Below are 12,916 nucleotides of genomic sequence, written 5' to 3'. Positions count from 1 at the left end.
CACTATGCCATACACTGATCACATGTGTACATTCCAAACATCACCAGGTCAGGCACTTATATGTTCATTGTACATTCAGACAACTTAATATCATTTGATAGATAATGTTGTATATTGACAATCTGCAAATCACTTTATTTAATGTTTTCTTATCTCCCCCCAAAAATGACTGTAGAGTACCAGCCTCTTGGTGTCTTTCATATGTCAAGCTATATACTGTATACTGCCTGTTGTAAAGTATAATCTGTCTGTAGCCACAGATATAGATTACACTATGTGCAGAAGAATCTTTGCTCCATGCTTCTGCTCTACTGTCTGCCATACTTTATACATACACAACAGAGAGGCAAACTTTTAGTTAATGGCACCCAAAGATTAGGCAGGAAGAAGCAATGCATGCTGGGAAGTGATGGAAAGGAATCTTCAGTACCTATAGTGCTGACCAAATGGTAATGAAAAGGAACTGCCCTATCAAATAGAGTGGATAGTAAATTAAAGAAGCACTCCCGTTAAAGGTTTTTATCCTCTGAATATATTTCAATCATCATATTATATGGGTCTTTGTAATTACAATTGCTCATTTTGCCTTTCTGCCCAGTAAATTCTTCTCTTTTCTCTGCTCTATGTAGAAACAGGAATTCTCTTGTTCCTGCATTAATCATTCCCCTCTTCATATTTTGATCAAGGTGCTGCCTCCTCCCCCTGACAGGGACTTTTGCAGTGGCTCGTGACTAGTGCAGGAAAAATACTTTCATTTTCTACATAGAGCATAGAAGGATTCAGCTAGTCTGTTTTTAATCTTGTGATGTCATAGACCTAATGGAAAACAGAAAAATTAACTAGGTAGAAAGACAAAATGAGCAATTCTAAGTACAGATTGTTATATAATATTATGATTTCAATACATTAAGAGAATGAAAACTTTACATAGTTACCTATAGTTACATAGGTTGAAAATAAAATCAGTATAATTGGAATCACATGATGTTGTGCATAATTTAAAGAGGCATGAATCTGAGGAGCCCAGGTCCATGCCTCTTTAAATAACGCAAAACATTATGTGATTCCAATTATACTGATATTTCTTCGAGTTTGCCTATTGGTGTTCTTGCATTTAAAAACTACATATCTATACTTTGTTACAATATCCAATGACTAAAGGCGTCTTTTTACACATCAGAAATGTGTCAGATTTTTAACCATTCTGCAGTCCATTTGATGTTTTCATGCTTCTTCAATAAAGTTTTATTTTATTCACCGCTACTTTTGTAAGTTGCAATTCCTTCTCTCCTTTTTTTGTGCATAGTTTGATTGCATTAACCGTAAAGAACCCTTTCCTATTTCGCAGCTTGAATCTCTTTTCTTCCACCCATAGTGAGTGGCCCCTGGTCCTTAGTATTGTCTTTGGAAAGAATAAGTCATTTGCCAGTCCTTTATATTGACCACACATGTATTTATACATATAAATGAGATCTCCTCTCTGAGACGTCTTTTTTGTAAGCTAAACATATCTAACTTTTCCAACCTCTCATCATACGGGCGGCCTCCATTCCTTGCAATAATCTAGTTGCCCGCCTTTGAACTGACTCTAACTTGCGAATAACCTGTTTAAAATGTTGAGCCCAAAACTGGATCCCATATTCCAGATGTGACTTTACAAGTGATTTATAGAGGGGTAACTTAAGTCCCTCTTCACAAGTCAGTGATTCTGGTACGTATGTTGCCGTTTTTATAGGTACCGGAATCATGGACATGCGCTGACCCAATAAAATAACATCAGTGATTTTTCATAGACCGTGTGTCCACGCGGCGCACACACATGTCCATGTGTTCCGCACGGAGACAACTACTTTTTTCTCTGGCATCACTGATGTCACACAGACCACACAGTGATGTGATCTGTGTGACACGTACCGGAGAAAACATGTCTTTGAAATAAAATTATTTTCTATACTCACCTGTCTCCAGAGATGCTGTCTTCGGCGCTGCTGTCACTTGCTTCAGGGCCCACTCATTATGCTCATTGCATATTCACTGCACTGCGGACCCGGAAGTAAGTGTGACTGCAGCGCTCGAGACATCAGCACCACGCACAGCATTGCTGGGGACAAGTGAGTAAAAAGTTCCTGCTCTCCGTGTGCTATCACAGATAGCACACAGAGAACACACATGTGCCAAAATCACGGCACACAGAGGACCATACATACCTTCAACAAGTCAGTGAAAATTGTGTGTGTTTTTCATTGACATGTGAAAGAGATCTTACATTGGGATCCCGGGATCATATCTCTGTTTTCATACAGCCTAAAATCTTGTTTGCTTTTGCAGCTGCTGCTTGACATTGAGCACTGCTTTGATGGAAGTGCCTTTTTAAAGAGCAAGAGAATTGGCACCGTTCTTTGACAGATTATACTGGTATAGGCACCAAAAGCTATTTTCACTTGTTGTGGGGGATTAGTGCAGCATGAACTTGCTTTTCTACAGATTTTATGTCAAAGAACTAGTACGCTTTAAGAAGCCTTGACCCGTAGATAAGAAATGTATTCCTTAAAAAAATATAGTAAGCTCTTTTTCTACTAATGTTCTACAATCCCTTAATTTTCATTCAATCACAAGTATACATTTTTAATAAAGTCTAAATGTACACAATATGGCCGTCCTGATATAACACTATGACGATGAAGCTAATCTTTCTTTTCGGCTTCCCTCACTTCCACTGTGAGAACTTCTCCTTCTCCAGCCTTAGCTGAAGGAGACATTGTTATAATGTAGGATTTGTTCTTTCCGTCTGCTGATCCATCTGTTTTGGATGTGATGACGTTATCCATCTTGCCATCATCTCTCTGTTGTGTTTGCTTGTCGCCTTGCTTCTCTTTCATATCTTCACTTTTCTTCGGTTCCTCTTGATTTAAGGGCATTTTATTCTTCTCTGCAGCCTCTTCTGCAGCTTTCGCCTCCATTTTTGCCTTTAAAAAAAGTGAAGAACATGCATTGTTTGTATTGTAATAAGCAATAAATAATAAAGCAGTGTCACATTAAAAGCTATGTATGTTCTGCGGCTGACACCCATCATCCTAAATGGTTACATATTTCCTCGATGTGCCGCAGTCTTATATTCAGTACATTAGGGCAGAGGGCAAATTGTAGTAGTCACTGTCGGAGTAATAAGCCATAGGAATGGCCGCCTCCTCCGTCTGCTGCATCAAAGTCTGGTTTTGACTTCTACCACAAATAAATCTGAGCCATTATGTTGAAATATGTCATGAAAATAAAAAGTAAGCGATGCAACTGCTCATGTCTAAGACATTGCGATACAAAGAAATATATGAACAGCTCTCGGAGCGTTAGAAGGAGGAGGGAGAATGTGAGAGGCTCAAAAATTACATTTCGTTTACAGAAAATATGTTTTTATTGGTTCAGACTTTGCCACTAAAAGGAAAATTAGATAAAATATAAACTGATGGGGGACAGGAGCTTAACTCCTCTAGGGTGCATATATTTTGGAATTTTCTTTTTTCGTTCCGCCTTCCAAGACTCATAGACTCATAACTTTTATTTTTCTGTCCCTTTTTTTCTGCAGGACAACATGTTTTTTTTTTTTTAAAAGGAACCCGTCAGATTAATTCTGCTCAAAATACGGGCAGCACAGATTCGAGCCTGGTTGTATGATTACAACCAGAGAAGAAAGAAAAGGGAACTCTCCATAATCAACAGAAAGTAGAGGTAAGTGTAAGATAATTGCCGACACGGGTAGGAATATCCTCCACTGTCTGTGTAGCGCCCCACAGGGCAGTTGCCGTCGACTGTCGTGGTCACGGGTGGCTTAGCCCGGCTCCGTTGCCCCAAGTGGTACAGGGAAGGATGATGGGGGTAGTAGTGAGGTGAATGTCGTGATGCCAGCGGTGGTATGTGGCCAGAGAATGGGCCGCCGCTGCTGTCACTGTCCTCTGGGGCAGGTGGTAGTAGCAGCTATGAGTGGTATCGCTCCCCACAGGTGGAGCAGGCCCCAGGGAGGATGATGAGGGGAGTAGTAATGGCGGCGTGGAGCGGCAGTACCAGTAATAAAGAGTCAGAGTCTATCGCTGCGGTTCCAGATTGCTTATTCACTTTTGTACGGTGTCGCTCACCCAGGTAATACCGGTCACTTGCTATGATGGGCTCTGTCAAACCCAAATCCCTTTAGAGATCAGTCCGGTTTGGTGTTCGGTGGGTTCTCTCCTTGTAACGCCTGTCTGTGGATCCCCTGGCTTGAAGCTACATGGGGATCCGGGTTTTCACGAGATGAACTCTTGTCCTTATATGCAGATGCCACGGTTCCGATATTGGGTCCGGCCTGATGCGAGACCCCGATACCTCTCTGGCATTGTGCTGTCGGGTGCTGTGCAGGGAAGCTTGACACTTTCCCTGTCCAAGCAGATTCTGGAAAACCAACGTGAAATATCATCTTCCCTAGGGTCCTGCCGCCCTGCGTGGCGTTGATTCCGTGGGGAGCAGATTCACTCTCCCCATGGCAATCATGTGAACTTCTCCTCCTTCCCACTGGAGCACCACTGAGATGCGACTGCTTCCTTCCTCTCCTGCTGGAGAACTCCCTCCTAACTGTTGTGTTGGCTCCTGACTCCCCCTGCTGGTTTCTCCTCCTCCCTCCCAGGTCCTAAGCTAGTGGGACTGGGCCCCTGTTAAGGACATCCTGTAAATGCCACTATGTCGGCGACCCCTTTATTACCCGACCCTAGCCAAGTCCCCAGTGGGAACAGGGCAACCTGGTGTGTATTTGATTGTGTAATGTGGTGAAAGCAGGACAAATTTGGGTGCAATACTCTGTGGCGACTGAAGCCTCAGGGGCGCCTCATCTGCATTATGGTGGTTCACATCTAATTCCATAACTATTTTTTATGAATTTTCATTAGACTTTTTTTAATCTACTCACCTGTAGACTTCCCCTTTCTTTTTGCTCTGCAAGATTTTGCCCGAAGCCAGGGCAGCTCCATGTAATGGCTGTGACATCCTCTGTTGAAATGAGTGATCTGATCTATGTCTTCATTGATTACAGCCAGGTATGTTTTACTCTGAAACGTTGCAGTGTTTCAGAGAAAATAGTGTGAAAAGCTGGCTGGGGACTATAGTGAGAGACCTGACTAGTCCTTGTCTGGCTTTTTCCAGTCCCGCTCCTGTTGATTGAGAGGTTTCTCCCATGTATGTACATAGGGAGAGATATGTCAGTCAACTGGAACTGGGTGGGGAGAAGCCAGACACAGTCTAGTCAAGTCTCTCATTATAGACTCACGCCGGCTTTTCACACTGACTGTGTAACAATTTATAGTAAAAGATACATGTCCGCATTGCTCAGCCAAGCTCTAATACAAGCTGAAACAACGAAGAAAGGATCAGCTCACCAGGTGCTAAGCTTAATGTGGGTGTAGTGCACAGAAAGTCTTGGCCGGCCACCAGGAATCATGATGACAAAAAGAATCTTACCAGCAGCCGCATAAAGAGTATATTGAAAAGCAAAATTATTTATTTTAAATCCATAAACAAGTAAAAATATTAAAACAACAGTGTAAACAGAGGTCTACACGTTTCGGTTTTCTGCTCGAAACGCGTTTTTCAATATACTCTTTAATTTTGCGGATGCTGGTAAGACTTTATCTTTTTTATCTATTACAAGCTGTCTGTGGTTCGGGCAGCATTAATCTAATGACAGTTTCCCTTTAATGGCAATATCTGAATTGCTAGAAAAAAATAAAATTGATGAGTTGATAAATAAAATAAAAATTTAAAGTGGTCTGAATACTTTCCGTTCCCACTGTAAATCTTTTATAAATAATTGTTTCCAAACATAATAAATCAGAACATCAAAGTGACGTGAATTAGCAATGTTATCAATATGTGGATGGTACCGTCTCGTGCCATAATCTCATTATGTGCTTCCGTAGTAGCCTCTACCGCTCTCGGTTGCTTCCGTATTATAATTCCTCTGCTTATACAATCAGTCTTTTCTCCTGCTGTACTTGTGAATGGCTATCCATCATCTTTGCTGTGTGATGCATCTATCGACCTTTCTGTAGAAATGTATCACTAACAGCAGAATTATAATTTCCTCTCGATATAAACCGCTCTTCTGCGACCTTGTGCGCAAGTCTGCTGACCTTGGAAGTTTACACTTTTGAATGGGAAAGTTAAATAATGACTCATGTTGATATATTCTACCTACAAAGAATGTGTCATCGGAAAATAACCTGTTGTTTAAATCAAGTTTGTATGTTAAATGTATTTTTTTTAAACAATATTTTAATAATTCTTTTTATTTTTCTCTTTTCATACTACATTCTACATTTAAAAAACAAATGAAAATCTTGCAAATTTTCACACTGGTTGCTATGTCTCCTTTAAAGGGAACCTTTAAGATACATCCAAACCATTAACTCCTTAATAACCTTGGACATAGTGGTACGTCCACGGTCGTGTCCCTGCCTTTGATGCTGGCTCGCACGCTGAGCCTGCACTTTTCGTATCTGAGATCTTCCCGCTGCTATTAACCAATTAAATAAAGCTGTCAATCTCTGACAGCAGGATTTAAAATACGTCGGTGGTGAACATGCGAATTCCCCCCACCCGTTGGCGGCCACGTGAAGTGATCGCGGGGCATCTATGGGTTTTCATAACAGTCGGGTGTCAGCTGATGACCTATGTGTCTGTCATGACAAACGTCTTGTATACGCTGGCTCACAGTTCATAAGAGATCATGATTTCTACTGTACAGAGAGGTGCTGACGCTAATGCTGATACTGATGCCCTGCTCTGTATAGCACAAGCGATCGGATGAGCGCAGCTTCAAGTTCCTCAAGGGGACTAATAAATATAATAAAAAGTGTGAAAAAAGTTTAAAAAATATGAAAAAAAATCCCTAAAAAATAAAAGTTCAAATCACCCCCCTTTTGACCCTTTGAAAATGAAACAAAAATAAATAAATATATATATTTGCTATCAGAAATGTCCAATCTATCAACATATTAAATAAATTAATCCAATCAATAATCAGAGTAATGAAAAGAAAAATGTCAAATTTACATTTTTTTGGGAAGCCGCACGCAACATTGCAATAAAATGCAATAAGAGGTGATCAAAACATTGCATCTTCCCAAAGCTGGTATGAGTAAAAACTATAGCTTAGGGTAAAAAACAAAAAAAAGATATCACTCAGCTCCAGATTCTGTAAAATTAGATTGTTTCAGGTTTCAGAAAATGGAGCCAAAAGCAAACATTTTTTCTATAAACTTCTGCATTTTTTTTTAATCAATGAAATAAAAGAAAAACTATACATGTTAGGTATCTATGCACAAGTACTGACCTGGGAAATCATACTGCGAGGTCAGGCTTTACCATATAAGGAACATGTTAAATAAAAAGCCAAAAAAATTTATTGTGGAATTGCACTTTTTTTGCAATTTTACCTCGCTTCCTGGTATCAGCTATGTTGGCTAAGGCCCTGCCCCTTCTGGTCACATGGGTATAACATCAGCACAGGTCCTTTTAGTCACAAAGTAAATCGATTCTATAATAGAATTAGCATAAATAACAGGGGGAGGGGAGGACTATGAATACGCACCCCAGCTATCAGCTCCTGCAGTTGCTGTCATTCAAAAAGCTGATGATTTTACAAACATTACTTGCTTGTGTTTCAAATCCTATACATCCTAGCTGTCAACTAAAGGTATGAATATAATCAGCATGATAGTGCCAGCATAGCACTATATAATATAGCATATGGCTTTATTATATAGGAAAATCCTGTTGATTGGTGCTCTTTAATATGAGTGTGTAGTCCTTTAAAATATAAGCTGGTTGAGTCCTTTATGATTCCAAAGCACAGCTCCAGCAGCGAGAAAACGTGTATTCAAGTTGTGTCTAGAAATGCATTTGGTGTGTGACGATGCACTTATAGCTTCTCAGCCTTATGCTGTATTTCTTTCTTGGCAGCACCCTCCCTCAGCTGATTGACAGGTTATGTTCTCTGGTACACAGACTCTGACCTGTCAATTATCCAGGAGGAGAGGAAGGGTGCTACTAGGTGTGAAATCCAGCGTGAGGCTGAGGAGCTGTAAGTGAATCATCGCATCACAATGCACTTAAAGACAACTTCTACTACTACTATTTCCTTTAGGGGCAGAGATGAGCGGCCAGAACATCCCGCCCACCGCCTTCATTCCTCATTGCCGGCGGCCGCAGGTACGATGTTGTTCCTCGTTCCTGCGATGTCACACATAGCGATGTGTGCTGCTGCAGGAACGACAAACAACCTGCGTTCCAAACGAGGAACAATTTTTTAAAAATGAACGACGTGTACACGAGGAACGATTTGTCACCTTTTTGCGATCGTTACATCGCTAACGAGGCCGGATGTGCGTCACCAACACCGTGACCCCGACGATATCTCGTTAGCGATATCGTTGTGTGTAAATGGGCCTTTAGACGACTCAGACTTTATCTGTTGTATAGAAGCCTCCAAGCTTCTAATTTAAGCATGTTTCCATAAAGAAAAAGTCATTGTGAAGGGAGGAAAAGTAGAGTGTCACAGTCGTCTCCCTGCTGTTTAGAGACTAATGACAGGTTTTGGACTGGAGCATCTGTTTTTCATCTTGACTCCTCATTTAAATGAAGTTTCATTTAATTTGGTGTCTCATGAGTTAATGTCAGTAGCTCTTAGCAGGGCAGTACAGCTGTAGCTGCTTTGAGCCCATGCCTCTTTAGATTTAAATAATGGGATTTTCCCAGCAGTCCTTGTTTTTGATAGCATTCATTCTATTCTGGCCATCCTGGTGGAAGGAGCTGCTGGGGAATTGCCCTGTGCCCATCCAACTTCTACTTTGGAGTCTGTCTGTCGCCATGGATTTTGGTGTTTGTATCCTTCTGTTTATCCCTTGTCTGTGTTTCCTTTTCCCTCTGTGTTTATTAGTGCAGTGGTGGGACTAGTGTGTCCCACCGGCCATCTCACTAGCCATGGGTGTTTACAGGGCTAGTGAGGGATTAGGTATCTGGCTCGGCGATGGGTTGAAACCCCCTGTATAGGGTTGATAGGTAGCTCAACTAACAGCTTGAGGTGAGTTCAGGAGGTGTCCTCTCATCTCTTTCCCTAGTTGTAGGGCCCACTGTTGTTAAAGTGCTTCCGGAGTCCCCCCTTTATTTGTGATGTTTTTTGTAGTGCATCAGACGCCCGTCGGTCTGAACGTGTTTCTCAGGTGCCGCATACGGACTTCTCGTACTCTGTGTGTGGCACGGAGTCACCTGTGAAAACACCTATTGTAAGTAGGGGATCATTTGTAATTGTGGCGGCTCACTTTGTAGTACTGTTGCTTCACAGTGTTTTGGTCCTGAGTTCAAATCTCAATAAGGGCAATGTCTCCAAGGAGTTAGTATGTTCTCCCAGTATTTGCTTGGGTTTCATCTCAGTACTCTGGTTTGCTCTCACATTCCAAATACATAATGATAGAGAATGTAGATTGTGAGCCCCAATGAGGACAGAGATAATGTCTGTAAAAGTGCTGCAAAATTTATGGTGCTATGTAAGTGGGTAAATAAATAAATTATGACAATATGAAACTGTTGACAATTCTTCTGTACAGACAAGAATGTGAGAGTATTACAGTATTAAAATTCAAGATTTTTGTATTTGTTTTGTTACTATTGAAACTAATAAGGAACAATTAAAAAAAATAAATATAAATAAATAATGTTAAAAAATACTTTTAACCTAAAATCCTGATATAAAACATTTGGTAATTTTCTGAAGACACATTCCCTTTAAGTAGATCTATGAGTTCTGTCACATATTTTGTTTTAACCCATATTTTACCCAGAATTTTATTTTAGAGAAAGCAAGGTAGTAATAAACATAAGTAGTATATTTAGCCATATTTATCATTAAGTACATTCATCCTCGTATAGAGGAGAAACCTGAAGATTCCGGTCCCCAATTAAAGATTTGTGATAGTCTCTCCTATAAAAGTGCCCTATATATTACTGGTGCCTTCTTACGTGACGAAGTTGGCTAAAAGTCTATTTATAGGGGGCAAATTTAAATTTAAATATGACCCGAATGATGATGTAGGAAGTTTATTGGCTTTTTTTTTACCGACCCTTTTCTAAGGGCCAATGTGTATTGTATGGGAAGAAACAATTATTAATATGGCTGATCAGTCCTCATACAGTTGGCGTAATGTCAGGAGCAGATTCCCTGTTTACACAGAGAGATGTGCTTCCAATAATGATAATTTTTAGACCCATATGAGCCAGACGATGGCTGATCATTGTCATGTTTATATGGGCAATTGATGGCAAAAAGCGCTCTTACACATGATGATTTGGATGATGGTTCTCTACTTCAACCAGGTGGCAAATGTCTTAGATGTTTCAGTCAAGCGTCAAAGTGGCATTGCATTTAAAAGTATTCAAGATGGTAGCCGTCATTTGGCCACTGCTGCTCTGGTACTGTGACTCTGGGCTGGAGAGACCTGAAGCCATGGGGGCACCAGGTCATTCCTCCTCCTGGAGTGCCATTTCTTTGGTGGTGGTCAATGTATCACACTGCATCTTTAAAAGTATTCAAGATTGTAGCCGTCATTTGGCCATTGCTGCTGTGGTACTGTAACTGTGTGATGGAGAGACCTGAACCCATGGGGGCTTTAATGTACAGCATGGGTGCTGTGGTGCACCAGGTCACTCCTCCTCTTGGAGTGCCATTTCTTTGGTGGTGGTCAACGTATCACACCACATTTTTAAAAATAGTCCAGATTGTAGCAGTCATTTAGCCATTGCTGCGGTGGTACTGTGACTGTGGGATGAAGCCATGGGGGCTTTAACTTACAAGATGGGTGCTCTGGGGCACCAGGTCACTCCTTCTCCTGGAATGTCATTGCTTCATTGGTGGTTGACGTATAGTGCAGTACCTTTAAGGTCAAAGACCAACCAAGGTTTGCGGTATGGTGGTCTTCATACAGAAGAAGATTATCGGCACCCCTGAGGAAGGGAGTGCTGATAATCTTCTTCTGTTATACTCCAGTTCACTCAGCAAATTTCTTATCAGAGCCCCCATGACACTCAACAGTGACCTGCATGGCTGAATGTCAATAGCTTTCCCACCCTCCTCTCTTCACTTGGTTTTATACTGTCTAATCAGAAAGTTAAACTAAGACTCTCGTGTTCAGTTTTGACTGAGTCACTATAAACCCCAACACGGAAAGTTCTTACCTCTTCGGCCGCCTTTGCCTGCTTCACTAGCTGTAGAAAGCTGAATCCAGGTTTCTTAGTGGCCTGCATCATGGTTTTGAAAAGTTTAGGTGTTTCTTGTTTAGTAGGTATCAGATGGGTAAAGCCTTTCTTTTCAACGGTGGGTGCTGGTTTACCTTTGTCCTTTAATAATTTCCTGTGTTAAAAGGGGACAATCAATTTTTTTTTACATGATTACAAATTTAAATTATTCAGGATATATCGCAAATTTTACATAAACAAGGGAGTAACCAAGAGATAACATTGTCTATCATTTCAAGATTCATGGGCTTCTCTTCTCTGGTACCTTCAAAACCAGCTGAAAATAGTGACCTCAGTAAGAATATTATAATATTATAAAATATCTTATAAGGGTAAGGACATACGGCGAGTAAAATGGTCTGAGTGGAAAGTGATGAAAAAAACAATCGCATTCCACTCGGACCCATGTTCCTCTATGGGGCTGTTATCATCTGCAATTATTTTCTCAGGTCTAATCGGACCAAGAAAACAGTCTCAGCATGCTGTGGGTGGATTCCAATCCGTATTCACTCGCACCCATACAAGTCTATGGGATGCGAGTGAAGCATCGCTCTGCACTCAGATGACACAGGAGTGCAGTGCGATAATCACATCAGCTGGCAATGGAGGAGATAGGGGGATTAATTCCTCCCTCTCCTCCGCAGCTGTGCTCAGATCTTAGGATTGCATCACAGCTGCATGGCACTCGGCTTACACTCACAGCACCGTGGGAGCCAAGGGTCATTAGGATATCACATCCGATGCACTTTCATCAGATGCCATACGCTCATGTGGGAAATATATTCCAAGAAAACTCCAATGAGCTGCGCATGCTCATAACGAAGGCTGAACAAAGTATTTCATGGAATCAATGGTCATTTTAATGGACCTTCAATGCTGGTTCCACGCTCGATATGCAACTTATCTTTAGGTTACAGAGAAGGTAAAACGCAAAAAATCAGGATGTCCAGAGGAGCATTTATTATGGAAAATTTTGAGCAGCCATATAGTACAGGTTGGCAGCTTAATTTTTTGGGCACCATATAATACCTAACTACTCCTACAGTGTTACTTATCCCAATAATACCAACTAACCTCCAGGGTATCCATCATGTCATTGTTTGGCTTACACTGAGTCCCATAGAGTTACAATTTGCTTAAAAAGATGAAAAATTCTCAAGTTATATCAATTAAATACTCTTTGGAACATGTCTGGCAAAAGTTGAAAATGTTTGCATAGTTTACGTGGTCCATGATGGCCAACATATTTTTAACAGATATATTATAGTGGTTCCCTGTCAGCATGGGTGCTGCTGACTAAACATTAACAGATTAACTCTTTAGATTCTGGTCCACAGGCCAGGTCACTAGTCCCTAGCTCTTGTCTGGGAGTCTCGCAAGATCTCTTACCTTCCGGGTTCTTCGGTGTGGTTTTTGGTGACACGTCATCATTGAAGTATGATGCACACATACCATGACTCCAGCCCGGCTAAGAAAAATCTGCTCTGTGGATCCCAGAATGTAAAAGATTCATGAGCCTGGCCGGTGGACCAGAGATTAATGACCTGGCTGATGAATGGGGTCCAGCAAATCGATCTGCCCATCTCTGATGCTGACCTCTCGACTTGGA

The 12,916-nt window shown here is 41.1% G+C and overlaps 1 protein-coding gene across 1 annotated transcript in view; it reads right to left on the bottom strand.

Annotated features, from left to right (window-relative positions):
• Positions 1 to 2,536: 2,536 nt before the first annotated feature.
• CNGB3 (cyclic nucleotide gated channel subunit beta 3) overlaps positions 2,537 to 12,916 on the bottom strand; it is a 262,617-nt gene continuing 252,237 nt past the window's right edge. The window contains exons 16-17 of the mRNA XM_075316272.1: positions 11,248 to 11,422; positions 2,537 to 2,966 (exon numbers count right to left, since the gene is read on the bottom strand). Of these exons, the coding sequence (XP_075172387.1) occupies positions 2,685 to 2,966; positions 11,248 to 11,422 (457 nt within the window). The 3' untranslated portion in view covers positions 2,537 to 2,684. The remainder of the gene's footprint in view (positions 2,967 to 11,247; positions 11,423 to 12,916) is intronic.

The sequence above is a fragment of the Anomaloglossus baeobatrachus genome, chromosome 6 (assembly GCF_048569485.1).
Source record: "Anomaloglossus baeobatrachus isolate aAnoBae1 chromosome 6, aAnoBae1.hap1, whole genome shotgun sequence".
NCBI classification, from domain to species: domain Eukaryota; kingdom Metazoa; phylum Chordata; class Amphibia; order Anura; family Aromobatidae; genus Anomaloglossus; species Anomaloglossus baeobatrachus.
The sequence above is the reverse complement of the archived record's forward strand: the minus strand, read 5'-3'. Positions and strand labels throughout refer to the sequence as shown.